Source organism: Ranitomeya imitator, chromosome 5 (genome assembly GCF_032444005.1).
Source record: "Ranitomeya imitator isolate aRanImi1 chromosome 5, aRanImi1.pri, whole genome shotgun sequence".
NCBI lineage: Eukaryota > Metazoa > Chordata > Amphibia > Anura > Dendrobatidae > Ranitomeya > Ranitomeya imitator.
This window is the reverse complement of record NC_091286.1, coordinates 494,946,538-494,973,356: the sequence shown is the minus strand read 5'-3', so window position 1 is coordinate 494,973,356 and position 26,819 is coordinate 494,946,538. Positions and strand designations below refer to the sequence as shown.

Sequence of the window (26,819 nt, the reverse complement as noted above, 5' to 3'; positions counted from 1 at the left end):
AGGACCTGCCTAACGAAGTGAAGTTGACCAATACATCCTCAAAAGCTAGACATCATGTTGCGATCCAAAGAAATTCTGGAACAATTGAGAAACCAAGTAATTGAGATCTGTCAGTCTGAAAAAGGTTATAAAGCCATTTCTTTCTCAAGCTTTGGGACTACAGCGAACCACAGTGAGATATTATCCACAAATGGCAAAAACATGGAACGGTGGTGAAACTTCCCAGGAGTGGCCGGCTGACCAAACTTACCCCAAGAGCGCAGCAACAACTCATCCAAGAGGTCACAAAAGACCCCACAACAACATGCAAAGAACTGCAGGCCTCAGATAAGGTCAGTGTTCATGAGTCCACCATGAGAAAGAGACTGGGCAAAAATGGCCTGCATGGCAGACTTCCAAAGACAAAAACCACTGCTAAGCAATAAGAACATAAAGGCTCATCTCAGTTTTGGAATAAAACATCTTGATGATCCCCAAGACTTTTGGGAGAATACTCTGTGGACTGATGAGACAAAAGCTGAACTTTTTGGAAGATGTACAGTATGTCCCATTACATCTGGTGTAGAAGTAACTCAGTATTTCAGAAAAGGAACATTGTACCAACAATAAAATATGGTGGTGGAAGAACACTTGGGTTATGAAGCAGGACAATGATCCAAAACACACCAGCAAGTCCACCTCTGAATGGCTTAAGAAAAACAAAATTAATGCTTTGGTGTGGCCTAGTAAAAGTCCTGACCTTAATCTGATTAGGATGCTGTGACATGACCTTTAAAAGGCAGTTCGTGCTTGGAAACCCTCCAATGTGGCTGAATTACAACAATTCTGCAAAGACGAGTGAGCTAAAATTCTTCCAGAACGTTATAAAACACTCGCATTGCGAGTTATCTCAAACACTTGATTGCAGTTGTTGCTGCTAAAGGTGGCCCACCCAGTTATTACATTTAGGGGGCAATCACTTTCGCACAGTGTCCCGTAGGTTTGGATTTCTTTTCCCTTAATAAGAAAAACCTTAATTTAAAAACTGCATAACTTGTGTTATCTTTGTCTAATATTTAAATTTGTTTGGTGATCACTTTTTCACACAACTGTAATTCATGTGCTAGGGTTGGAGAATTTGGCTACAATGAATGATGCAGACTCTTAAGTCTTAAATTGAGCAGCGGCTATGGACAATTATCAGCTTTCCTGCAATCGTTAGACAATATACCTATTGATTTGATGAGACAAACATACCTTGCATCTTTCTCAGTAATTGTTTTTGGCAGCAATTCTTTATCTACATAGGCTACACTTGGATAGTTCCAGACTGTGAAGCGACTGTCCTGTATACCACACAATATATTGGATACGTCACTCCAGGCTAAAGTGTGAACCATACTACCTGAAAAACAAAGAGACAACATATGTATACAGTGTCAGTAACACAGTGCAGCACACCTACCAAGCAAATCAATGGCAATAACCATTCACCTACGAGGCAAATGCGAGAGATGTCGCTCCCAGAAGTAACGGTGGTGTCTGATACATCTAAAAGGGAACCTGTCACCACAAAAACACAGTTCACTCTGCAGGCGCCATGTTATAGTGCAGGAGGAGCTGAGCAGAGTGATAGTTTTGTGAGAAAAGACTCAGTATAACCTCTGTTTCCGTCATTTTCACCTCTGCTCTTTCTGGGATGCTTGGTCATATTGACGCACAGACAGGGCGCAGAGGACGCTACTTGTCGCGTTTTCCCTGCGCTGAAATTCATGCTCTGTACGATTTTATGACAATGCATGCATCGCAAAACGCTGCGCTGTGTACATGCGTTGTTGGTTGCGTCGCCGACGTTGCGCCCAACAACGCAAATGTGAACGTTACCTTACATGCCCTCATTTACAGTAATGTTAATTACATTTTAATTAATGTATAATTGCAATAATAAAGCCACTTGTAGCACCATAAAATGTAATGATATTTGTAATTTAATTCTATTTAAAGCATTTTATAGAGTCACAGTTTCATAGTCCAAAGCTGCATTAAATGGGCATTCTGGTAAGGAAATGTTATCACATACCCACAAGATAGCTGGTAACTACTGTATATGTGAGTGTCTGACTGCTGAGACCCCAACTGGTCACCAGAATGGGGGACTCCTGTCCTCCATGTTATTGTAGCAGCAGTTCAGAAAGAGCATTGCGGCTCCATTAATTCTCTATGGGACTGCCGATCCCAATGACAATGAATGGAGCAGCAGGGTGCTGTTCTGGTGATAGGTGGGGTCCCAGCAGTCAGACCCTCACCAATCTTGTAGTGTTGGATTGGTGATAATGCCTTCGTACTGGAATAAATCTTTAAATGTTGCTAAGGCTTCAGAGCTAAAATCTGCCAATATTCCCTGCTGGTTCAATACCAATAATTTATTCAGGTTAATGTCACAGCATGAACAAGCACAGAACAGGTAGCACAAAACAATTTGATGCAGGAAAATCATCCAAGCAGTTATAGGTGTGTCTATCAACAAGGTTGTCAACCATATTTAGCAGTGACCAGCAGGACTGTGATTACAGCTCCTGGGTAAAATAACACTAAGGGCATTTACACTACAAAATAATCATGAACGAGCGTTGTTAAAAATGCTCAATTCACGATTATCTTGCCGCACAAAAATGTATCATTCTAGTCAGTGCATAGTCCTATATAAATAGGCCTTGCACTGGCCAGAACTGCAGCAGCAGCCAATGTATACTGACCAATCTAGTATTGATGGCTCAGTTCCCATAGATTGTTTGGTGTGCCTGCATGAATAGGCATGGTAATGACCGCCGATTGGTAAAAGTTTACCACTTAGTGGTTGCACTGTGCTGCCGGCCGGTCCATGTAGACAAACTGTCATGGCTCTGTTGTCGAGTGTCCCAGGACCAGGGGCTCCTTCACTGTCCCCATCACTAGGGGCACCCTAGCTCGCCCTGTTCCCCAAATTACTTCTGATGGTGAAGACGCCGGGGTCATGTACCTTGCCTTAACTCCTGAATCCGCCTTCAGTCTGTACCCTTCCCCCACCCAGGGAGGAGAGGAGTAGTAGTGTACCGTAATACACCAACCAGACACACAAGGTAACACGAACAGGGATAATGAAAAATAACAAACATACAAATATATACACATACAAACAGAGGTAAACATTGGGAGTGGAAGATGGGATTAAACCAATGTAGGAGAAGAAAGGGAAGTATCACACCCTCAAAACCTAGAAACAGTCACAGATAAATCCACCAACCGCCTTCTCCAATAACCACCAACAACTACCTCCAGCCATGCAGCAAAAGCTATATATGACAATGAGTGCTTGCCAGGACCCAGTTTATATAGGAGATGGGAGTGGCTAACAGTGCACAGCTGAGTGCCTAAATGCTCCAGGAGTTCTCAATAGAGATTAACCCCTGCACTGCCAAAAGTAATTTACATAGTTTAATATGAAGGTGAAGTCCTTCTAATCAGTGCAGGAGTAGGAGAAATCAGACACTGCATTCTTCTAGCTCCTCTCTGTCACGGTCGACCTGTGAAACAGATCTTAAAAAGGGTATTCCCATCTCCAAGATCCTATCCCAATATTTAGTAAGTGTAATAAAAATAATACTAGCAAATATCTCCAATTACAAATCTAGTATAGTTCTTGCGATTCGCTATGTCACTTACCCCATCAGACAGGTAGTTACCGGTTAGTGGTTGCAACCATGAATACCTAAGCTGCTGCAATGCTCTAGATATGGGGTAAGCGACACTGCAAATCAGAAGAACTATACTACATTTCTAATTGGAGGTAATTCTTAATATTATACATACTATATATTGTGATAGGATCTTGGAGATGGGAATAATGCTTTAAGTCAGGGTCATTACAAAATAATCAATGATTTTATGTCTATGATAAAACAGTCCAATTATGTTATATATTGCACATTACATCACAGCTAATGAAGAGATTAATTCACAGCTGAACATTAACATCTAGGATCAAGAGAGGGCACAAGCTAGTCATGTCGGGGGGTTGAACAGCTTTATTTGGAAAGTTTAGATTTATTTTGTCTGCAATTCTTTCTTAAAACTAGCGTATTTCTTATAGATGTCACTATATAGTTTGAGAATTAGCGTGATGTATTGCTGATCATACCGATTTTGACGGCTCGCTGTTCTTTTCCAAGCTTCCTAACTGTACTTATGTAGAGATCTCGGTTTTTGTCAACAAATGCAATCTTTCTTTCATTTGCTGGTCCTCCTTGATCCAGAGCAATCTCTACAACTTCACTCTGAAAATGAAAAGTGAGCACCAGTTATATATACAATGTGAAAACTTATTACTTACTCGTACACCAGGTGGGATTCTAATATTTACAACCATTTGGCTGGGGGGGTCAAAACTATCTTTGCTGCCTTTGAATTAGACTAAAATGGTGCTAAAAGGGGTTTTCAAGTGTTTTATTTATTATATTGTAAGGTTGCCAACTGTAACAATAATAAAATAAAATTTCCTCACCCACCAAAGATCAAGCACATACTGCACCTGATGTTTGTTGACAGGCTGTAGAGGCATCATTGCTCAGCCCGATGATTGGCTGCAGCGGTCACACGTATTGTAGCAGTGACGTGATTGAAGCTTATTTTGATATTTTTACACTAGGCGAACATATAGAAGAGAAAGTATCTTGGAAAACCAAATTTACACAACAGGCAGTAGTCATCACTTAGTGAAAGTCACAAACTACAAGGGCCCTTTAACAAATGCAAAACCTAAGAGGCAAGTTAAACTGAAAGGTGGCATAACCTAGTGTGAGGCCAAAACCCCTTTAATGCACCTAAAATTGAGTAAAACTGGGTATTATTTGATGCCTCGCTCATAAATGCACCATTTACCAGCTTCATGATTGAAAATTGCATCCAACAATTGAGCATTCTTAAAAGTATCTACAAGATGTCGTTTACGGTTCGCCTATTCTTAGCAAATCATCAGAACAAACAGGCAAATGAGAGTTCGAGGAACAATAAACCTAGAAATGAACGATAAATCCATGTCTCGATTGTCAACGATTTTCTACACGTTCCTAAAACAAAAGGATCTTATATAAATCCTTCATAGGGATGAATCTCCTACTCATCGGTTCCATTTTGGTAAAAGAATGATGGAGGAGGTGGAATTTAGCACAACGTATAGTATAGCGCCAATCTTTGTGTCCTACTGTAGATGGAGAAGAAATAAGCGGCACCTGCTGTAGGCAGTTGTCTTACAGCCAGACACAGGACACTAGATCTCCTGCAGCAGAGACAAAAGATCCTTGATAGATTTGTCAATTTTTATTAAATTAGTGAGAGAAAAGATGAAGAGAGAAAGTGGTGAGATCATTTTTTTGTGCAGTCTTCCTGTAAATAAGCTCTGTGTTACCGTTTCTTTATTCCAATTTGGCCAATTAGCGGAGGTTCTTGGAGCCAAGTTCCAAAATAAAACATTAATATGTCAAACTCGAATAGGCTATCAATCTTACCTTGTTCTTACACCACAATGCAGTTGGCACAAAAACACATTATTAATTTTAAGAAATAAACTGGATCTGATGCTACTAAAAGTCATGTCTACAGGGAACGCCCTCACAAAAATAAGTGAAGCTATGTCTGCATTGCCTTTCACAGCTGGGATTTGAACTGTGCCTTCGGCTATGGAATAAAACAAATGCAGTCTGTATAAAACCGAAAATGTATCTCATTCTTGGGTATTGCCGTCTTGGGCCTGGTACAAACAACTATAAATCTGATTGAGATCACTTGCTATATTTATGACATTTCATGACTTTGTCCCCAAGCAGCCAAAGAAAAGCCAAGCTCCCACAGATAAGGCAGAGACAAGGCATGTGGTAGCGTCACACTGCTCACTGTCCAAGGAACTGTGTGTGGTCCAGCTGGAAAAAATCCACACGGGAGACAAAGCGTTAGTTATACAGTAGTTTACCTCTGCGTCTGCAAACTGGGCATTGTCTGATTTCTTTTACTCCTTTCCCTCCACCATGTAAAATTGACACAAAGGACAACAGCAATTATCAAAAAACAGAATATAAATGTACAGCATCCAATACTTCACCTTGTGTGTAAGAGGCTTCCCATCTCCTAGAGGTTTTCCCGATAAAGCATCAAACAAGTAGATCACTACGAAATAAAGAAAACATGACATCGACTTCATCTTCAATCATAGATATCGATCTAATGAATGTATGAAGACAGGCAAGTGAGGCTTATGGTGTTTAATAAAAAAAAGGAGGCTGGAGGTATCACTAATGCACTGCTGATAACGGATAATCGATAAAATAATGACCTTTATTAAGCAGGTTTAAAAGCCAACGCCTTTTGAGGTCACTCAGGACCACTTCATCAGAACAAACCTGTCCAGGGTTATCCCGATGAAGAGGCCCTGTGTGATTTGCTCATGATTTTGATTTGCTAATTCAAAGTATTTACAATTCCTTTTAGTTCTTTTTTCTATTCCAATAAAACCCCTTTAAGTTCATAATATCAATAGGTATTGCTATCTCAGCCCTTATAATTAAAGATTGGTACTAGGTCTCCCTATGGGGTAATTGTACAGCTTCATCTGGATGCATGACATGGATACAGCAAACTTACACTTTTCATCATTATTGTCCTTTATTGCAACGGTGTCATTGCTCAGCGAGACCGTCTGTGCATTGAGAATGTCTGTTCTCATACCAGGAGCTTTCGGAGAGCTGATCAGACGACCTTCGTAGGAGTATAAAAACACGCTGCCACCATCCACTAGGAGGAAATGCCTGCAAGAACACAAGGAAGGAAGTGACCAAAGAGCAGGTACATTATAGGCAACAATGTGGACATCTTCAAAGAGGACTTCAGAAAACAAAGCGATGAGCCAGAGCCGAGCACCCAAGTGTATGATCTATCGGCAGCTACTTCCCGAAGCCTTATCTGTGCTCATAGTTCTGCAGAACCCAGATTTCCTGTAAGCTGTAGATCATTATTGCTGGGGAACATGGATGTGCACTGTTAGCACCGTGCTTCACAGCATTAAGAGTAAGGCTGCCGTCACACTAGCAGTATTTGGTCGGTATTTTACATCAGTATTTGTAAGCCAAAACCAGGAGTGGGTGATAAGTGGTGCATATGTTTCTATTATACTTTTCCTCTAATTGTCCCACTCCTGGTTTTGGCTTACAAATACTGATGTAAAATACTGACCAAATACTGCTAGTGTGACGGCAGCCTAAGAAATCCAGCTCCTAATGCACATTAGACCCGAGAGGAGGAATGCAGAAAGGAATGTCATTCATTTCTTACCAAACACCCAGCATATGGCTGATTGGAAACCGATGCCATAACACAAGCCACGTGCGCTGAGACATGGCTCAGGCATCTGACAGTTCTGCTTCTAAACGGCGGCCGCTCTTATACGACACATCGCTCCATGGGGCTCACGTTTATTATCTTATTTGTCGTAAAGTAAATCCTTACTCTGGACTCGCTTTACTACACTGGCACCGTCTCCATCAGAAAACACTACAATGAATGTCCCACTTGGCAGTCTTACATTTTGCACCAATCTGTAACTCACAAGAGGAGTTTAAGGGGTTATTCACACCTTTAGGAGATATTAAGTATCCATAAAATAGGGGATTACCTGCTGATTAGTGGGGGTCCGACTGTTAGGTTCCCCCCCTCCTAAGACCCTGAGAAGTGAATTCTGAAATGTGCCGTCAAAATCAAGCAGTGGCCGTACCCTGCACCATTCATTCTCTGCAAGACTGTTGGACAAAGCCCCCATCTCAGAATAGATGGGGGTCCCAGGAGCTGGAGCAAGTTGTAACCTTTATGGTGGATAGCTGATAACACCTAAATATGGGAATAAGGCTTTAATAATTTTATACATCTGTCTAGACTACTGATAAGGACTTATCTGGGGTCTTCCAGAGATCACCATTCATTCAGTCTATCCTATACTGTATTTCATATACTGTATGTTACCCCCAATATAATATTGTACAAGGTCGTATTCAGATGGCCATACATTGGGTCCATGTGTTATTCAGCCGGCACACAACAACAGTGAATGGCACAATTCCCATAAGAGTCAGATGATATGTATTGTGCCAGTTGACAAGACAGGGTACTACGCGGACTGCAAACAGGTCTGGATCCTCTAGAATTGACAGGCAGGGCCGATCCTTCAAGTGGTCATGCGAATAAGGCTGACAGCATTGCAAAGTTCAGGGTGACGCTTAAGTAAAAATATCTCCTGAAATTCTTCACGATATATAATTAATCAAAAATAGGAAGACCTCACTAAATCACAGACAAAAGGAACACAAGTATTAAAAATGGAGATGTCTGAACATTAGAGCCCAGGACATGCTCATGTTTATGGCAACTGACAATCACACCGAGTCATTTCTACCTTTCGCACTGCAGGATCAAACTCACAGTTCCTTCTTTGAGATCGAAGATGAGCGGTGTGTTCCAATTTTTTGTGCTAGAAAAAAAAAGAAGACATTTGTGGCAACATAATAATGGTTACACTCCGACCCCCAAAATGTTACAGATTCACAGAAATATCATATAGTAAAGTATTTTCCTGTAAGTTCACATCTGTGTCGGAGGCTCCATTGGAAGCCTTCAGCACCGCTTCCTTTGGATTTGATGGGAAGAATAATGACGCATGCCACACTATTTTTTCAACTGAAAATGAGACTGAGGGAACCCACTGTAAGTAAGGGTTCCCTCATTGTATCGGATCTTCAATTTCAGCTCCAGAATTAATGCAGATAAAACTTTGAAAAGTTATAATTTTTTGTGCAACACAACGTTGCACATAGATTTTGCAGCTTTTTGTATTTTCAAAACATTTTCGCCCAGCTCAGCCAAAATGTACTGAGCTAGGGAGGGATGGTGACACCACTACTGGAGTAAGACTGTGGCGAGGCGCACGCCACTTCACGCCTTGCTTCCAACTTCATCATGCTCCCTCATCAAGATGGGCACCAAGAACATCGGTCTATAAATATGGGCCCATAGACTTCATGCAGATGTGATTTCTGACTACACCAACTCTTGAGGCTGTTTGGCAGTGACATAACCCACAGATCAGCGCACCGATCTGGGTCATCCTTGCTGAGATGCTGCAGCAGCTGGATTTTGTAAGGGTGCCATTTGTGAGAAGCTAATATCTGCCGAAGGGATGTTCGACTGATGCCAGATAAGCGCGCTGAATGTGCAGAATGGGCAAAACAAAAATTGGACCAGGACCCTCAGTTTACACAGAACATGATGTTCAGTGATGAGGCAAACTTTTCTGGGTGGGCCGTTTATATGGATACACTTAAAACACATGGGAATGGTGACAGTTTTCTTGCATTGAAATCTGCTGCAATGACCCGGGTACTGCGTTCACCAGACATCAACACAATTTATATCCGCTCCTCACATGTTAACCTCTGCGACATGTCAATGGCTGTAAACAAAGAGAAACTTGTAAATAACTCATGAAAGAATAAAATTACGTTAAAACCAAGCACACCATTGTTTTTGTTGTGAAATTCTCAATAAGTTTGATGTGTCACATGATCCTCTTCCCATTGGAAAAAATAACGTTGGATCCAAAATGGCTGACTTCCAAATGGCCACCATGGTCACCATCCATCTTGAAAAGTTTTTCCCCTTCCATATAATAATGTGCCACAAACAGGAAGTTGATATCGCCAACCATTTCCATTTTATTTAGGTGTATCCATATACAGTACATGGCCCACCCTGTACATAGGATCAACCGTTCACTATAAGTGATATCACAGCTCACCTCCTCCCCCTCCCTTCACAATGACCTTTGTCCAATCAGAGCATGCCTAGAAAATACTTCTGTACAATTCACTAGGGTCAAGGTCAGTCTATTGTTGATTACGTCCAGTTGGCGGTTGAAACTAACAGGAAGCATAGGCCTAGTGGCCAGTGTGAAGATTGTAAGATTTCTCTCTTTTTTTAAAATATGTTCCAGATTGTGATAGGGAAAAAATTATTTAAAATAACCCTAACAAACAATAGGACATTTTCTGACAACAAATTCACTTTAAAATGGTGCCTTTGATATTCAAGAACCAAGTTTATTGCTCCCTTATATGGATTAACCCCTGCTTAATCTCTTCAGGGCTGCAATCTATACTCGCGCCCCACTGCAACGCTGTTCCAGCAATGTTGGCACTGCTATTCCCAGTGGCTCACGTGAAATTACTGTGTCATATGACCGCTGATCAGCAGCAGCTCGTCAATATTCTGCCAGAGCTTAGTAACCCTGACAAAACAGTAATGCCTGCAGACGATCAGCAGCCGCTGACTGGCTGCAGCAGTTACATGAACAACATGACATGACCCATTGGGAACAGCAGCGCCGACATTGCTGTGACGGCGCCACTGCAGGAGGGGAGTATAGACTGCTTTTATTTTCTATGGGGCCCTGAAATGATTAAGCAGGAATTATTCAGTAGCGGGCAACCCCTTTAAAGCATTAGTTGGTAATGTTAATAATTGAGTTATGAAGCACAGGAGCGCTAGAGTTAAAGCCATGGAGCTAAACTACTGTATATACATTATTTCTGTCTCCATCTGATAAATGGCCAAGTTCTATATAATTTCGAGCTATATAATTTAGTATTTTATTTTCACTCGGTGGAAGGATGTTGGCAATAGAAAGCTTTTGTGGCTTCGAGAGGGCAGGGGAAACACTGATTGTGTGTCTGCAGCTCAAGAAAGGGAACGTTATATAGGAGGATCCGGCTGCCGCTAGTGACTATGACAGATTCTGTGTCAGGTATATAGCACAAAATATGAGATCAGATAACCACATACAGGGCAATCAGACTTTTCTTTATTGTATAGCACGGAAGCAAATGGAGATGCTCCCGAAATCGCCCGTCCTGGTGACAGCAGGAACTCGCTCCAGTGCTCGTACACCGGCAGATGTCTCTCTTGGCCACCAGCATCCAGCCACTGGTCTTAGAAGCCGCACTCTTACCATCTCCCCTAACCCAGGCCCTGACAGGTTACGCAACAGCATACACGCATTGTTTAGGGCAGTAGTGTCTACCGTTTTTGGGCAGTGACTGTCATATTATACAATTCATACTGCACAAGAATAAAGACCTGGATAATAAATGCAGCCTGGATTTTCTCTTCTCTTTTTATCCCCCGCAGCTGTTCACAAATGTGATATCCCCGACCATTAAGTCGAGGCGTAGATCATGAACTAATAACAATGGGGCGGAGGCCGCTCTTTCACTTTGTAAACTAGGTGACCACACTTGCACCAGAAAGCTACAAAAACAATTACTTGAAAGGTTTTTCTTGGAACGCATCCAGATGTTTTGATTCTTCAACTTCTCGAGAGGCAGAAAGAATTGGTAGCGACAGTACCACCTGCTTCCTATGACAGTGTTTCTAAAAAAGGATACAAGCCTGGTATAGTGTCGGCTTGAAGGATCTTTGTAGAGCGCATGATTGAAAAGCAATGAATCAAAGGAAACGATCCACAGACCGACAACTTACTTACCTAAATACATAACACTGGAGAGAGGTAGAAACCACTAAATGTCCATACTTCAAAGATGCCTTAATTACTCTGTCGCGAAATTCCAGCAAGTCCACGGCATCATTGATTACATTACGGACCTGGAAACATAGGCAATGAGTGAGGCTGAAAACTGACTCCAGATAGTCAATACATCACGATTCCAACACACATATAAATGGTATTTGACCATAAAAGACAATACAACACAATACAAAAATCTCAGGAACTGTACTGAACTAATCTTTACACGGACTGAGTGGTGGCACGAAAAGATCGCTGATCAGTAAACTCTCACCAATTATAAGTCTTAAATATTCTGATTGCACAGGCAGACCAAGGTAAAACAATATGTAATGAACAATTTATACTAGATCACTCAGATTGCATTGGTTCCCAGCAGTGACAGTCCGGTTTATAGAGGACGATGCACCAAAAAAGATAATTTCACCTGACGAACAAGAGTTTTGCTCATTTAATTGGGTGATCAGCCTGTTTACACTGCAAGATAATCGTGAAACAAGCAATATTATTAAGAACACTCGTTCACAGTTATGGTTCAATGTAAATGCAGCTTTGGATTAGATAGTCTTAAAATGTGTCAAATTTATTACAGTGGGTCATGCTGGATCATGAATCTGGTGCATAGTGGGCAGGGTCCTCTCTCCTCCTGTACCAGTCGTGACTTGTATTAAGATTATTGTACTTGTCTTTTATTATGCATAGCCCTCCTCACATGTAAAGCGCCATGGAATAAATGGTGCTATAAATAAATAATAATCTATAGGAGGTCTAGTCTAAGCCCACACTACCTTTTACATGGCTTACATTGAACCAATAATTTACAACAAACTTTGGTGCTAGAAATAAAACAAAATTAGTCCACACCTCATCGTTAAGTTGTCCAAAAAGGTTTCGAAAACATTTAAAGTACTGTGGTGCGAGGTATGGAAGACAGAATTTTTGGATCAAATTAAGCCAGAATTCTAGCACCTTAAGTCTCATAAATCAGGCCCAGGGTCTTCATTTGCCCCATCTGTTGTGAGAATAATTACTGACCAGCAGAAGGTGTTTATTAACTCGAAGAACGGGCAGAGATGGAGTTGGTGCAAATCTATTCTCAGGCCCCAATAGATTGAGATGATGAATTCAGCAAAGTGAGATCTAAAACTAAACTTTTAATAAGTATATAAAGTATAAAATGTGCTGCCTAAAAAAAGGCACCAGGAGGCATTATTACAAGCCTAAAAAATACAACCAGATACACCATATAGATGTTCTAATCGCATAGGTAAATTGTATACATCAGAGAAGGTGGACAACTATATCAATGATGAGGTTACCTATCAAGGTTCCTACGTTTCCACCAATATTCAAATCCAATTCTGCAATGTACGATGACGGGATTGAATATATTCATCTGATATAAAGAGCCAGCAAATATAAGATTAGCAACACAATCTCTATAAACCTTGTCCCATATATTGACAGTGGTCAAGAGAGACACACAGATATACAGTGGTCCTAATCAGAAGGCTATACTTAATAAAGCGGACAAGATATAAGAAAGGTGAGAGTGGAAACTCAATGCTCCATTAGATACAAAGAGTACACTATATGGATCGGTCTCACCCATTTCTGGAAGCAGTCTGATTCAGGGAGTAGTTAATTCCTGAGAAGTCCTTCCAGGAATAAAAAAAAAAAAAAAAAGACAGTAGCCCTACAAATCCCGGAAATGGCTAATATATCCTGGCTCCTTAAACTCCCACTTTGACAAGGGTAGTCCACAGCTAGCCCAGTTAAGGAGGCCTTGCACTGTCCCTCATTGATCATGCAAGAATCGTCAGGGGACCTATAGCACATGGGTTCATTCCATATTGGTACAGGGAGATATGGGCAACTCCCATGCTCAAAGTGTTACAGCAGGTCCCAGTAGATTGGTGGCATCAATAATCTGTGACCAATTAACACCCCTGAGAACCGCCTCTAATCTGACAGCCTCCACGGCTCTTCCTGTGATTGTCTAGCCTGGCGTGGCAGCACATGTGCGTTGTTCCAGAACTATTAATCAAAATACCTGAGGATGCCAGAAGATAAAAAGGGGGTTCTCAGGCTTCCTTCCAGCGGCCACAGATTACTGATCTAGCTGATGGACTTGGTCCTGTTCATCAATTCGCACCAACTCTAAAGAAGGCTACTGCATACATGGCACAGCTCACTTGAACACAAGAGCCCCTATTTCCAATGATCCCCTTACCTCTTGACCCACTTGTGAATGGGATTTAGATACTGTAAAGTTGATTCTAATTTATAAGGTAGTCGCTAGAATGTGAACAAACATTTTTAGTTAGGATTATAAGACATGTTCTGAAATATGAAGACACAAAAGAGCACAGTGAGGTAAAAAATACTCTGTTGTAAAAAAAATCACAGTAATAAGCAAGTGCTAGTCAAAAGATGGAAAAAAACAGGGTATTTAGTGGATACGTTTTTTGCAAAAAAATGTATACTAAGCTGCTCCACCAATCGTCAAGGTATACCCATATAGAGCAGTCCTAACTCATGTATATAATCCCTATCTGATGTATTTAAAAACCTGATCATCTGTATTAGTACCTGTATAAGCAGGGTTCAGAGAGGGAATTTTCATGTGGACATGCTGGATGGAACAGCTTTGATGCAAATGACCCATAAGTTCAACTAAATATCCTGTTTTTTCCATCTTTTGACTAGCACTTGCTTATTACTGTGATTATTTTTACAACAGAGTATTTTTGACTTCACTGTGCTCCTTTGTGTCTTCAAGTTTCTTGGTGGTGTGTGAACAGGTTCCTACAGACTTGTTCATTGTGCAAGTAGCCCATGTGTTTCTAGTTCTGTAATTGTTCTCTTGCTTCTACAAGACTAGGGAGTCCACCACTCCTTATGGGTCATTTGCATCAAAGCTGATCGATCCAGCATGTCCACATGAAAATTCCCTCTCTGAACCCTGCTTATACAGGTACTATACAGATGATCAGGTTTTTAAATACATCAGATAGGTATTATATACATTAGGTAGGACTGCTCTATATGGGTATACCTTGACGATTGGTGGAGCAGCTTAGTATACATTTTTTTTGCAAAAAAATGAATCAACTAAATACCCTGTTTTTTCCATCTTTTGACTAGCACTTGCTTATTACTGTGATTTTTTTTTACAACAGAGTATTTTTGACCTCACTGTGCTCTTTTGTGTCTTCAAGTTTCTTGGTGTTGTCTGAACAGGTTCCTACAGACTTTTTCATTGTGCAAGTAGCCCATGTGTTTCTGGTTCTGTAAATGTTCTGAAATATAACAACCTGCATAGCTCTTCTCTTGGTTAAAGTTACTTCAAAATTCTTCCATTCCCAATGTTGCTCAATGACATGAGCAAAGATAACATGACCATTTCCACACGCTCCGGCAACCTGGGTTCCATCTATTGACCATGTAAGGCTGAAGATACTACCAGTAGTTGGTTTTTCCAAAGCATAGGACCACTGGAAAAAAAACAAACAATAAACAAATAAACTAACCAATAAACAAAAAGAATAATTTTTTTTTAAATAATGCAATGAAAATGCGAAGTCATGTCAGCATAGAGATGAAACGCGGATCATAAAATGGTTGATTCTGCCCTTGCCTACGCACACCTGAAGCAGCTGGACATCAGACAGCAGATGAGCCGGTGGCAGAGGTCAAGGCTGCTTCAATGAATAAGAATAGGAGATGACACGGCAAATGGTTCAAGTCTGCTAGAGACATTAGCAATATATGCAGGGCTATTAAGATTGATCAGAAGAAAGATGAGGCAGGCTTACCAAATAGAGCTCAGATGCAAAGCTAATTACGACTCCCATTAATCAAAAACTGAAAAGGAACTTTATTCAATATGTAAGACGGCAAAAAAATCCATCTGTTTAAAGACAAAATATGTCCCAATGCAAAACGCTGGACACATCGTTTAGTGCTTGGGGGAAGGATTATAATGCGTTTGCCATATTTAGCACTATAATTTCTTTTGCAGTACATGCGAACCCACAAAATATCAAACTCCTGGGAAGCTTGTCAACTTTGGTAATATAAATATAATGAGGGTAGACAAGTGGAACTGAAAGATTTACTTGAAATACCGCCAGTCAATTTACTTTATTGAGATACAGTAAGAGGACAAATCGCTGAATGTTCTATACATGCTTGTATAATTATGGCGGGCTGCAGACTGCAGAGGTCACAAACCTGGGGATCAAAGAGAACTTTGCTTCGAAATTCAAAAAAGAAAATTACTTCAAAAATAACCAAGGTAGACGTTAAAATTAACTGGTCTAAAGGGGCTAAGAAACAATTGACATTTTCCACTTATCCAAAAGGATAGGAAAAAAATGTCTGCTCGAAAGAACCTTTCCCCCGCATGTTCACAGTGGGAGGAGTACATGGAGAGGAGGTCCAGCACGCACCCTGATGCTCCATTCAGTGGGAGGAGTACATGGAGAGGAGGTCCAGCAAGCACCCTGATGCTCCATTCAGTGGGAGGAGTACATGGAGAGGAGGTCCAGCACGCACCCTGATGCTCCATTCAGTGGGAGGAGTACATGGAGAGGAGGTCCAGCACGCGCCCTGATGCTCCATTCAGTGGGAGGAGTACATGGAGAGGAGGTCCAGCACGCGCCCTGATGCTCCATTCAGTGGGAGGAGTACATGGAGAGGAGGTCCAGCACGCACCCTGATGCTCCATTCAGTGGGAGGAATACATGGAGAGGAGGTCCAGCACGCACCCTGATGCTCCATTCAGTGGGAGGAGTACATGGAGAGGAGGTCCAGCACGCGCCCTGATGCTCCATTCAGTGGGATGGGAGGAGTACATGGAGAGGAGGTCCAGCACGTGCCCTGATGCTCCATTCAGTGGGATGGGAGGAGTACATGGAGAGGAGGTCCAGCACGCGCCCTGATGCTCCATTCAGTGGGAGGAGTACATGGAGAGGAGGTCCAGCACGTGCCCTGATGCTCCATTCAGTGTGAGGAGTACATGGAGAGGAGGTCCAGCACACGCCCTGATGCTCCATTCAGTGGGAAGAGTACATGGAGAGGAGGTCCACCACGCGCCCTGATGCTCCATTCAGTGGGAGGAGTACATGAAGAGGAGGTCTAGCACGCACTCTGATGCACCATTCAGTGGGAGGAGTACATGGAGAGGAGGTCCAGCACGCACCCTGATGCTCCATTCAGTGGGAGGAGTACATGGAGAGGAGGTCCAGCATGCGCCCTGATGCTCCATTCAGTGGGAGGAGTACATGCAGAGGAGGTCCAGCACGCGCCCTGATGCTCCATTCAGTGGGAGGAGTACATGGAGAGGTCGTCCAGCATGCACCCTGATGCTCCATTCAGTGGGAGGAATACATGGAGAGGAGGTCCAGCACGCACCCTGATGCTCCATTCAGTGGGAGGAGTACATGGAGAGGAGGTCCAGCACGCGCCCTGATGCTCCATTCAGTGGGATGGGAGGAGTACATGGAGAGGAGGTCCAGCACGTGCCCTGATGCTCCATTCAGTGGGATGGGAGGAGTACATGGAGAGGAGGTCCAGCACGCGCCCTGATGCTCCATTCAGTGAAAGGAGTACATGGAGAGGAGGTCCAGCACGCGCCCTGATGCTCCATTCAGTGGGAGGAGTACATGGAGAGGAGGTCCAGCACGCGCCCTGATGCTCCATTCAGTGTGAGGAGTACATGGAGAGGAAGTCCAGCACGCACCCTGATGCACCATTCAGTGGGAGGAGTACATGGAGAGGAGGTCCAGCACACGCCCTGATGCTCCATTCAGTGGGAGGAGTACATGGAGAGGAGGTCCAGCACGCACCCTGATGCACCATTCAGTGGGAGGAGTACATGGAGAGGAGGTCCAGCACACACCCTGATGCTCCATTCAGTGGGAGGAGTACATGGAGAGGAGGTCCAGCACATGCCCTGATGCTCCATTCAGTGGGAGGAGTACATGGAGAGGAGGTCCAGCACGCGCCCCGATGCTCCATTCAGTGGGAGGAGTACATGGAGAGGAGGTCTAGCAAGCACCCTGATGCTCCAATCAGTGGGAGGAGTACATGAAGAGGAGGTCCAGCACATGCCCTGATGCTCCATTCAGTGGGAGGAGTACATGGAGAGGAGGTCCAGCACGCGCCCTGATGCTCCATTCAATCTCTACGCCACTGACGGAAACAGCAGACACAACAACGTTTGTACCCGAAATGCCCAATTTAATGCCAATATTCAGCTTCTTCCCTAAGTTTACAGAACACAATTCATTTTGGGGAACTGCCTGACAAAGTTATTTTGATACGCAATGGTATAATTATCTGTTATCTAAGATATAACTATACCAAGGAGTGCCTAAATATCCTTGCCAAAAGTGCACAAAATATATAGTGCTATGCAAAAGTCTTGCATGGGGCTAAATATCAGGTGTTGAAAAATGCTGCAAAGTAAGAATGCTTTCAAAAGTAGATGTGTTAATAGTTTATTTTTTATCAATTATCAAAATCCAAAGAGAATGAACAAAAGAGAAATTAAATCAAATCACTATTTGGTGTGACCTTCAACTACAAAACGGCATCAGGTCTTGTAGGTACACTTGTACACAGCTTTTGAAGGAACTTGGCAGAAAGGTTGTTCCAAACATCTTGGAGAATTAGCCACAGATCTTCTGTGGATGTAGGCTGGTGGAAACCCTTCTGTCTCTTCTGGTAATCCCAGACAGACTTGATGTTGAGGAGATCTGGGCTCTGTCGGGGCCATATCATCACTTCCAGTACTCCTTGTTCATCTTACCCTGAAGATAATTCCCAAGGACATTGGCTGTATGTTTAGAGTCATTGTCCTGCTGAAGAATACGTTTGGGGCCAATCAGACTCCTCCATGATGATATTCCATGAGGTATTAAGTATGTGCCTTTAGTTCTCAGCATTGAGGACACCAAGAAATGGCAATGATGAGGACCATAGATGCAGTGGTGGGCCATGAAAAAAAAAAAAAAGCAGCACTATACAAAACGCACATATCAAAAGGGAATAAAGGCACAAGTCTGCATTATTTGGGTAGGGAAAATAATATCATAAAGGACCTTACACACTCCAGTGTTAGCGAGCACAATGCCATATCTCAGCTTCCTGAACCCACATTATGATGAAATAAGATACTGAGTTACCGCCAGTCCGACCTTATCACCCAGAGAAAGTACAAGAAATGTAGAGAAAAGGGCTCTGTTTATATATAATGTAAACAGAACGTTTTTCTTGGGGCAATATAAAGAAGCTGAAATCACGAAGCTGCGTCACAGATGATTTCCATGGACATGCGAACTGTTGTATTGTTCTTAGAGAGCGGCATAGCTTGGTAGAGCCTCTCATGTGTCTAATACAGGATTTCTATCAAATATGGGAGGAATTACAGGAGCTTAGCACTTGGGCCATAATAAATTCTGTAGGATAACAGAACAGTTCTAACTACGGAACAATCCCTATTATGTATTCCCACGTGTTTCTAAATGATTAGAAATATGACTCCCGTTTACGGAATATTTGGCACAACACAAGGAAACTTCCTCCTAATCCAGAGCTGCTCTATTTTCACTACTGAACTCTTCTACTTTTTTTTCCAGCTTTTTAAGAATGAAAGACAGAATAGAGAGTCTCTGTAATATTACTCACATTAAAAAAACTTAAAACCCTGAAAAAAAAGGAGAAAACATTAAATCATAGAACTAAAATTTTCATTTTTTTTTCTGTCACCTGGTTTTGTTTAAAGGGAATCTGTCAGAAGGTTTTTGATCTGTAATCTGAAGACAGCAAGAGATCAAGGCTGAGACACAGAATTCAGGGATGTGTCACTTGTTAAAGTGCGTGACGTTGTTTACTTACTGTGAAGGATTTATCACTAAGAGATTAAGACTGCTGGATAGTGATGAGCGAATATACTCGTTACTCGACATTTCTCGAGCATGCTCCGGGGTCCTCTGATTATTTTTTAGTGCTCTGAGATTCAGTTTTTCTTGCCGCAGCTGAATGATTTACATCTGTTAGCCAGCATAAGTACATGTGGGGGTTGCCTGGTTGCTAGGGAATCCCCACATGTACTTATGCTGGCTAACAGATGTAAATCATTCAGCAGCGGCAAGAAAAACTGAATCTCCGAGCAAAAAAAGTACTCAGAGGACCCCCGAGCGCGCTCGAGAAATCTCAAGTAACGAGTATATTCGCTCATCACTACTGCTGGACTATACTAGTCTGGCAACGCCCCCTCCTGTGATAGGCAGCTCACTGTCTATGTACATTGTATATACAGAGCCTGGTGTGGGCGGGGCTTGCTTTCTCAGCTCTGCTCCATTCTAAATCTAAAGGCTCTGATTGTGTCAGCTTCTTTTTACCTACCAAAAGCCTGCTGACAGATTAATTTTAAATACCGATTGCTGGAAATTGTTAATTTTGTCTCTATTCCTACATATTTTGTCCCTGACACCACAGAACTAGCCCATACTATCTGCTAAATTGATTGTCTCAGCCAGACCATTGCTTCCTATATCCACTAGCAATAGCTGTTCTACTAGAAAGGCTGATTTCATGCTTTCTCATGATGGCCCTGGTGGAGATGTACTGTAGTTTTGTTGTTTTTTTTTTTTTACATGTGACATTTTGTTCAAGTATTTAAATATTTCAACTGAAAAAATATTAATAAAAAAATTAGATTTTTTTTTACATTTATTTTTACTGGTTTGTATAGTGCCTTTTATTTCCAGAGACTTCATAATTTGACAATTGTACTTACATTTGGCTCACACCAGTTTTTCTGTTCTAGTTTAACACTGGGTTACGTATAATTTATTGATTAGCATTTATTTAAGACAATTTGTCAAAAAGTTTTTGTACCCTGAGAACAGCATGATACGGGGGCAGAGACCCCGATTCCAGTGATGTATCACTTTCTGAGCTGCTTGCTACGGTTTTGATAAAATCACAATTTTATCTCCTGAAGATCTAGGAGTTCTCTGAATGCTGAGCTCTGTGTAACCCCGCCCACATCAATGATTGGCAGCAATCTGTGTACACTGTGCATAGGCAGAAAGTTGCCAATCAGTGATGGGGGCTGGGTTATAAATAGCTCTAGAATATGGCAGACCACATGGCAGCAGGTGTGCTAGTACTCTAGTGATTAGATCGTGCGATAGGACAGGGATTTCATTAAACCAGCAGCAAGAAGTCCAGTAAGTGACATTGCAGAAATCAGGATTCCTGTCTCTACAATATGCTGCTGTCAGGTTAGGAAGCAAAAAAAACTGGTAACAGATTCTCTTTAAAGAATGGGATGTCAAAGTAGTAGACAACTGTTTTAAAGCTCCACTTTTTTCATTTTGATGCTGCAGTGGTGCCACTAATCTAAGTCCCCTGAGCCTAGTATTATACTTACCAGCCACCATCTTTATATGTCCCCTGTGCCGCTCCCATCCTGCGGCGCCATCTTGTGACGGCAACTTCTGACACACCGGAAGTCAGAGGCAATGGTCACAAGCTCGCAATGCAAGTTTATGAGATCCTTGTTCTGGCTCTCATAGACTTACACTGACTTCAGACTTATGGCCCGGCCAGCAAACACTGGAGCAATCCGGCAGGTCACAAACTGCTGAAGACCGATAGGAATGGAGGGGATATGAGATGAAGATGGTGGTTGGTAAGTATCAGACTAGGTGCAGGGGACTTAGATTAGTAGCACAACTGTCTCCAATGTACCATATGAAAAGCTTATACTCACCTCTGGCGTTGTTACAATAATTTAAGCACTGGGTCTACCGGCACTCGCATGACATCTTTATAATCACGTGAACACTGCAGTCAATGTCAGGTCGCTGATCGGCTGCAGCTCATCAATATCCTGTCAGCGTGGACATCCACTGTGGCGAAATAGTAAAGGCTGGAGCTGGTCAAGAGCCAGTGACTGGCTGCAGCGCGCACATGACAACGTCTTGCTAGCCGCCATTGCTGGAATGGCCTGGGATGCGAGTATGAGATTTTACTCGAGCGTTGACGAAGGGGATGTCCAACCCCGGTAATTTATATTGGACGGACTGCCAAATTTGTATCATATTTTTTTCTTAAAATTTTCCTACTTTTGCAGAATGGAAACATGGAAATAATATTTTCAAGTTGCCACACTGAAACACCCAAAGAAAAAGGGTGGGAATGGGTAATGTAAAGACAAAGACAAGTCTGACTTTTTTTTTGCATTTTGTTTATGTAACATAGTATAAATAATACTAAAGAATTATGCAGAGCAGACCTTAGGTCTCATTACAAATAAACACTCACTGAATAAATCTCTCAAATTCAAATGCGTAGGACCAAATACACATTAGCAGGTGTAACGCTGCCAACCCTGCTGTACAGCCCCTTCCCCACACCGACTGCTGGAGATCACTGCTGCGGTCACTCAGGTCTGTGGTACTCCAGCACCTCATCACTCTGCAGGCAATGCTACTGTGGGGGCGTGTTCTTCTTTCTCCTGTATGTTTCTGGCTGCTTATGATTGGTCAGCGTAAGAAAGGGGAAGAAATACACGCCCAGTGAAATCTCTCTGGTAATGGTCACTTGGACTTTAAAAAAAAAAAAAAAAAAAAAATACTATATATATATATATATATATATATATATATATATATATATATATATATATATATATATATATATATATATATATATATATATCTGTTTAGGTGCCATATATTTTGATAGCCAAACATATTCATTCATTATTCTGCTCTGCAGCATCTATTAAATCGTGTGTTCAGTTCAGCATGATACATTTTCAGCTGTTTAGCCCCAATTACCTAAAAGGTTATTTAAAAATAGACTGTCTTGCCCAGAAGCTCCATTACATTTACAATGATTGATATGTAAAGTGTTATTAAACACATTGGCTTTAAATGAATATATAAACTGTGATTCATAATAACATGTCTAAAATACAGAACTAAATGGAAAATTAATGATAATTTCACATCTCAAATTTCAGACACATTTAGTTCCCAACATCCAAAGTTTGCAACAGTTTTCAAATTGTTGCAAAGAATTGCTCAATTAAAATGCATTCAGCATTATCAATAAATCCGAAGAGTGCTCTGTTTTCTGACAAGATTTGGACAGAAATAATTGTAAACTTTATTAACCTCTGTGCTAAAAACAGCAAAAATGCATGTGAAAGTAATTAGCATAGGCAGTGCGGATGAAGTGTGGTCTGAAGAATGGAATAAGCACAACAAGCTTTCCTAACTGATGCAAACCTCAAATTGACAGGGAAAGCTTTAGATAAAAAAAAAAATGTAACAGAAACTGCTAAATTATTTTGACAGGCCACACTCACATGGAACGTGCACAGGTATTTCATCATTCTGCAGCTCTATAAAGCAAATGAGGCTTCACTTTTATTTTATGAAACAAATGATTTATGGACAATTTTGTTTCTTGGGCGTACAGGCAGTAAATGTGTAACCGCCTTATGTTTTCAATGTGGAACATCAGCAATAACATAGATGGCTGTGTTCCCCAACTCCAGTCCTCAAGAGCCACCAACAGGTCGTGTTTTCAGGATTTCCTTAGAATGGCCCAGGTGATGGAATTGTTGCCTGTTTAGATGATGGAATTCTCACCTGGGCAATACTAAGGAAATCCTGAAAACATGACCCGTTGGTGGCTCTTGAGGACCGAACTTGGGGAACACTGCTGTAGGGGAACCCAAACATGAAAGCCTGAAATTCCGATGGAAGTTCCAAATTGTGTCTTCAGAGAGGGAGAGGACTAGAACTCTAGCGCCACCTATAGGAAGTAGCAATTCTAAAAGTCAATATTGACTCTCTAAGAAGCCTTTAAGATAAAAGCCAAAACCAAAATCTCGATTTGCAGATACTGTTTCAGAGTACTGCCCCTCATCAGCGAAAAGTGCGAGATCTGGTTGTTTGTTGTTTGTAGCTTGTTGATAGGCGTCTGGTCGGGATCCAAGGAGTAACTTTTCGCCTTGCGGAGATTGACATGTCAAGCCCAACATGCATACATCAGAACATGGATAAGTCTTGGGCGCGTATGTAATACACGTGAGAAGTTAGTTGTGAATATTAGGATTGGTTAGGTAACAGGTCAGTACAGCGACTAAGGCCTGGTGCGCATTATTTTCTCACAGGTAATCAGTTAGATAAGACTTTGTAAGAACACTCGTTCTAGCTCATATGATCATGGTAAGGATCATCTGACGAATGCATCTTTTACGTGAACCAAGACATAATTGTAGCAAATAAAATACACCTCTCCATCTAAGCAGGGGTTGTGTTACCAATAATATGCGGGGTTGGGTTTAGGAGGTGGCAATAAGATCCGGGACAAACTGTCCACCCGAATCATAACACTTGTGAAAACTGACAATAGTATATACCGGTAAGTGGTAAACCAGAAGCAATCAGAGCTAGTTCCAATCACTGAGGCTGCATGTATTACACAGACGAGACCCATCGTACTCCTTGGAATAATCCATTCACCAGCACCTGATGTGTGACGTATAGGAGTGTCACATTTTGGGAAAAGGTTAAAGGGACTCTGTTAACCAAGTCCAGGTGCTCGAAGCATCATGGAGAGGTCAAACATTCAAATACACCTTCCCACCTGCTTGGTTTAGATCTATCTCCACCCTTCTCTGGGCCTATGAAGCCAGAGATGTCAATCAAAGAAGAGGGTGGGGGTGAAGACTGAGGGAAAATAAGCAGGTGGGAAGGTGCATTTAAATAATTAATGCTTTCTCTTTAAAAATAATGCTTTCTCTTTAAAAATTGTGACTGTAAGCATCAGGCTGTGTTAAAGAGCCTTTAAACAAGCGCCAATCGACACGTTATATTGTGAACTGGTGGTCATTACAGACAGAAGTAGATTAGGTGCTTTGACACCCATCGACTGCTAAACTAAGGGAAGAGAGAAATGTATTGATTAATAGACCACAGGGTTCAAGACCAATAATCAATAGAAAATTCAATAGAAAATAGCAAAATCAATAGAAAATGTAATATAACTGAAACACAACAGTAGGAGTTTGTGTGTGTGTGTGTGTGTGGCACAACAGTAGGGCTGTGTGTGGCACAACAGTAGGGCTGTGTGTGTGTGTGTGTGGCACAACAGTAGGGCTGTGTGTGTGTGTGTGGCACAACAACAGTAGGGCTGTGTGTGTGTGGCACAACAACAGTAGGGCTGTGTGTGTGTGGCACAACAACAGTAGGGCTGTGTGTGTGTGGCACAACAACAGTAGGGCTGTGTGTGTGTGTATGTGGCACAACAGTAGGGCTGTGTGTGTGTGTGTGTATGTGGCACAAGAGTAGGGCTGCGTGTGTGTGTGTATGTGGCACAAGAGTAGGGGTGTGTGTGTGTGTGTGTGTGTGTGTGTGTGTGTGTGTGTGTGGCACAAGAGTAGGGGTGTGTGTGTGTGTGTGTGTGTGTGTGTGCGCGCGCGCTCTCGCTCTGGAGAGGCGCGGGGTGAGTAGATTGCAGTGCATTTTGTGGCTTCTTACCTGCATTCTTATGCTTTTATATAGTGATAAAACCTCTTCTAATATTCCTTTACTTTATGGCAGTGAATATATTATCTCATTTTGAAACTACTACAGATTGGGAAGTGAGTAACGTACACTGGACAGGTACTAAAACATGATATATTCAAATAGTCAGCAGATCTTAAACTTTGAAAAGCAGTGATTGAACGCGATATGCTCTATACTACAAAGCACATCTGCTATAGTATGATGTATGTTCTAAATAAGCCCAAATACATTTAATAAAGTAGTTTGTTTTATTATCCTACTCAATTCCCTAAATGCACAAGGGTGTATGCCACATAAGCAAGGTGGTTTATCTATCCTGATCTTGTTAACTCATAAAAGATGTTACTGAACAAAGCTTGGAAAGAAGGTTAAAAAGTTGCCACCGGGGAATTTTTTTCACATTCACCTGATCCATGAAGATTCCCAGTTCCAACAAAGCTTGTAAAAAGCCCAGGAATTTCACATATTGCTTTTAGCAGCGTTTCAGTGGCCATGTAAATCATAATGTGGCTGGATTCTATTGTAAAGACACATGGACTGCTGCCAATAAAATCAAGCAGACAATATAAAAACCTGCTGAAGAAGCTATTTAAGGCATGAACACAAACAATATACTCCTGACCAGAGCGCTAGGAGTAACGCAGAACATAATGGATCATCTTGATGCATTTTGGGTTATTAATGATTCTTTGTACATCTGTGACTTCATTTAAAGTGGATTCTTTGTAGGGATAAAAAGGAGCAGCTGTAACAGCAACTTGGGAGGTGGCAAGTGGTATCGATTATTCTTTTACCACCAATAAAAAAGGGAAAAGTTACTCAAATCTGTTGGTGTATTAACTCAAAACCGTTGAATTTTAACCTACATCATTTTAAAGAAAGGAAAATGAGCTATGACCAAGGTCTTTTCAAAAATGTCATTAATTAGAAACACTGTGCACTAAAAGGGGAGAACACAACAAGAATCAATTATCAAAATAATAATAAAATAAAAAATAATAATATATAAAAAAACAAAAACAGCAGAGCAGGTTTTTTAAGGGAATCTGCCAGTAGGATTAACCCTTTTAAGCCATCTATACGGGGATGTAGGTAATAGGAAACTGAATAAAGAGATCTTGATATCGGTGATCAGAGGTTTTATTCCTGAGAAATCCATGTTCTTCTTAATATGTAAATGAGTGGTTAGGATCTCTGGACCAGACACCGATCTCCCTGACATTAGCAGTGTGAGACATCATGATTGGCATTCTTGTGCCTTCTTTACCCGAGATATGGCTGCTCTTCCCTGAATATACATCAAAACAATAGCAGATTCAGGAAACAGCGACATTTACATGTTGATGGCCAGTGGCAGGTCCTCCTTGAATCGACATAACTGATGAAGCAGTCAGAAGAATACTTTCAGCTACAGAAAATGGCCTCCTATGGGCTAAATGAAGATTTGTATATTCTGAAGTTTGACTGTGGTGTCAGAATGACCAGAAAGGAAGAATTTGCTACTGAAACTCATAATCTGGCGCCAAATAGGATAGAAAAAGAAGTGGAAGGCCACATGCACAACTGTGCAGGAGCAT

At 41.6% G+C, this 26,819-nt stretch overlaps 1 protein-coding gene across 3 annotated transcripts in view; it reads right to left on the bottom strand.

Annotated features, from left to right (window-relative positions):
- Positions 1-26,819, bottom strand: part of IFT80 (intraflagellar transport 80) — a 187,924-nt gene that overhangs the window by 44,225 nt on the left and 116,880 nt on the right. For all 3 annotated transcript variants that reach the window (XM_069727415.1, XM_069727417.1, XM_069727416.1), the window contains exons 9-15: positions 14,953-15,132; positions 11,594-11,712; positions 8,453-8,527; positions 6,652-6,815; positions 6,113-6,177; positions 4,157-4,292; positions 1,237-1,384 (exon numbers count right to left, since the gene is read on the bottom strand). In XM_069727415.1, coding sequence (XP_069583516.1) covers positions 1,237-1,384; positions 4,157-4,292; positions 6,113-6,177; positions 6,652-6,815; positions 8,453-8,527; positions 11,594-11,712; positions 14,953-15,132 — 887 coding nt within the window. The remainder of the gene's footprint in view (positions 1-1,236; positions 1,385-4,156; positions 4,293-6,112; positions 6,178-6,651; positions 6,816-8,452; positions 8,528-11,593; positions 11,713-14,952; positions 15,133-26,819) is intronic.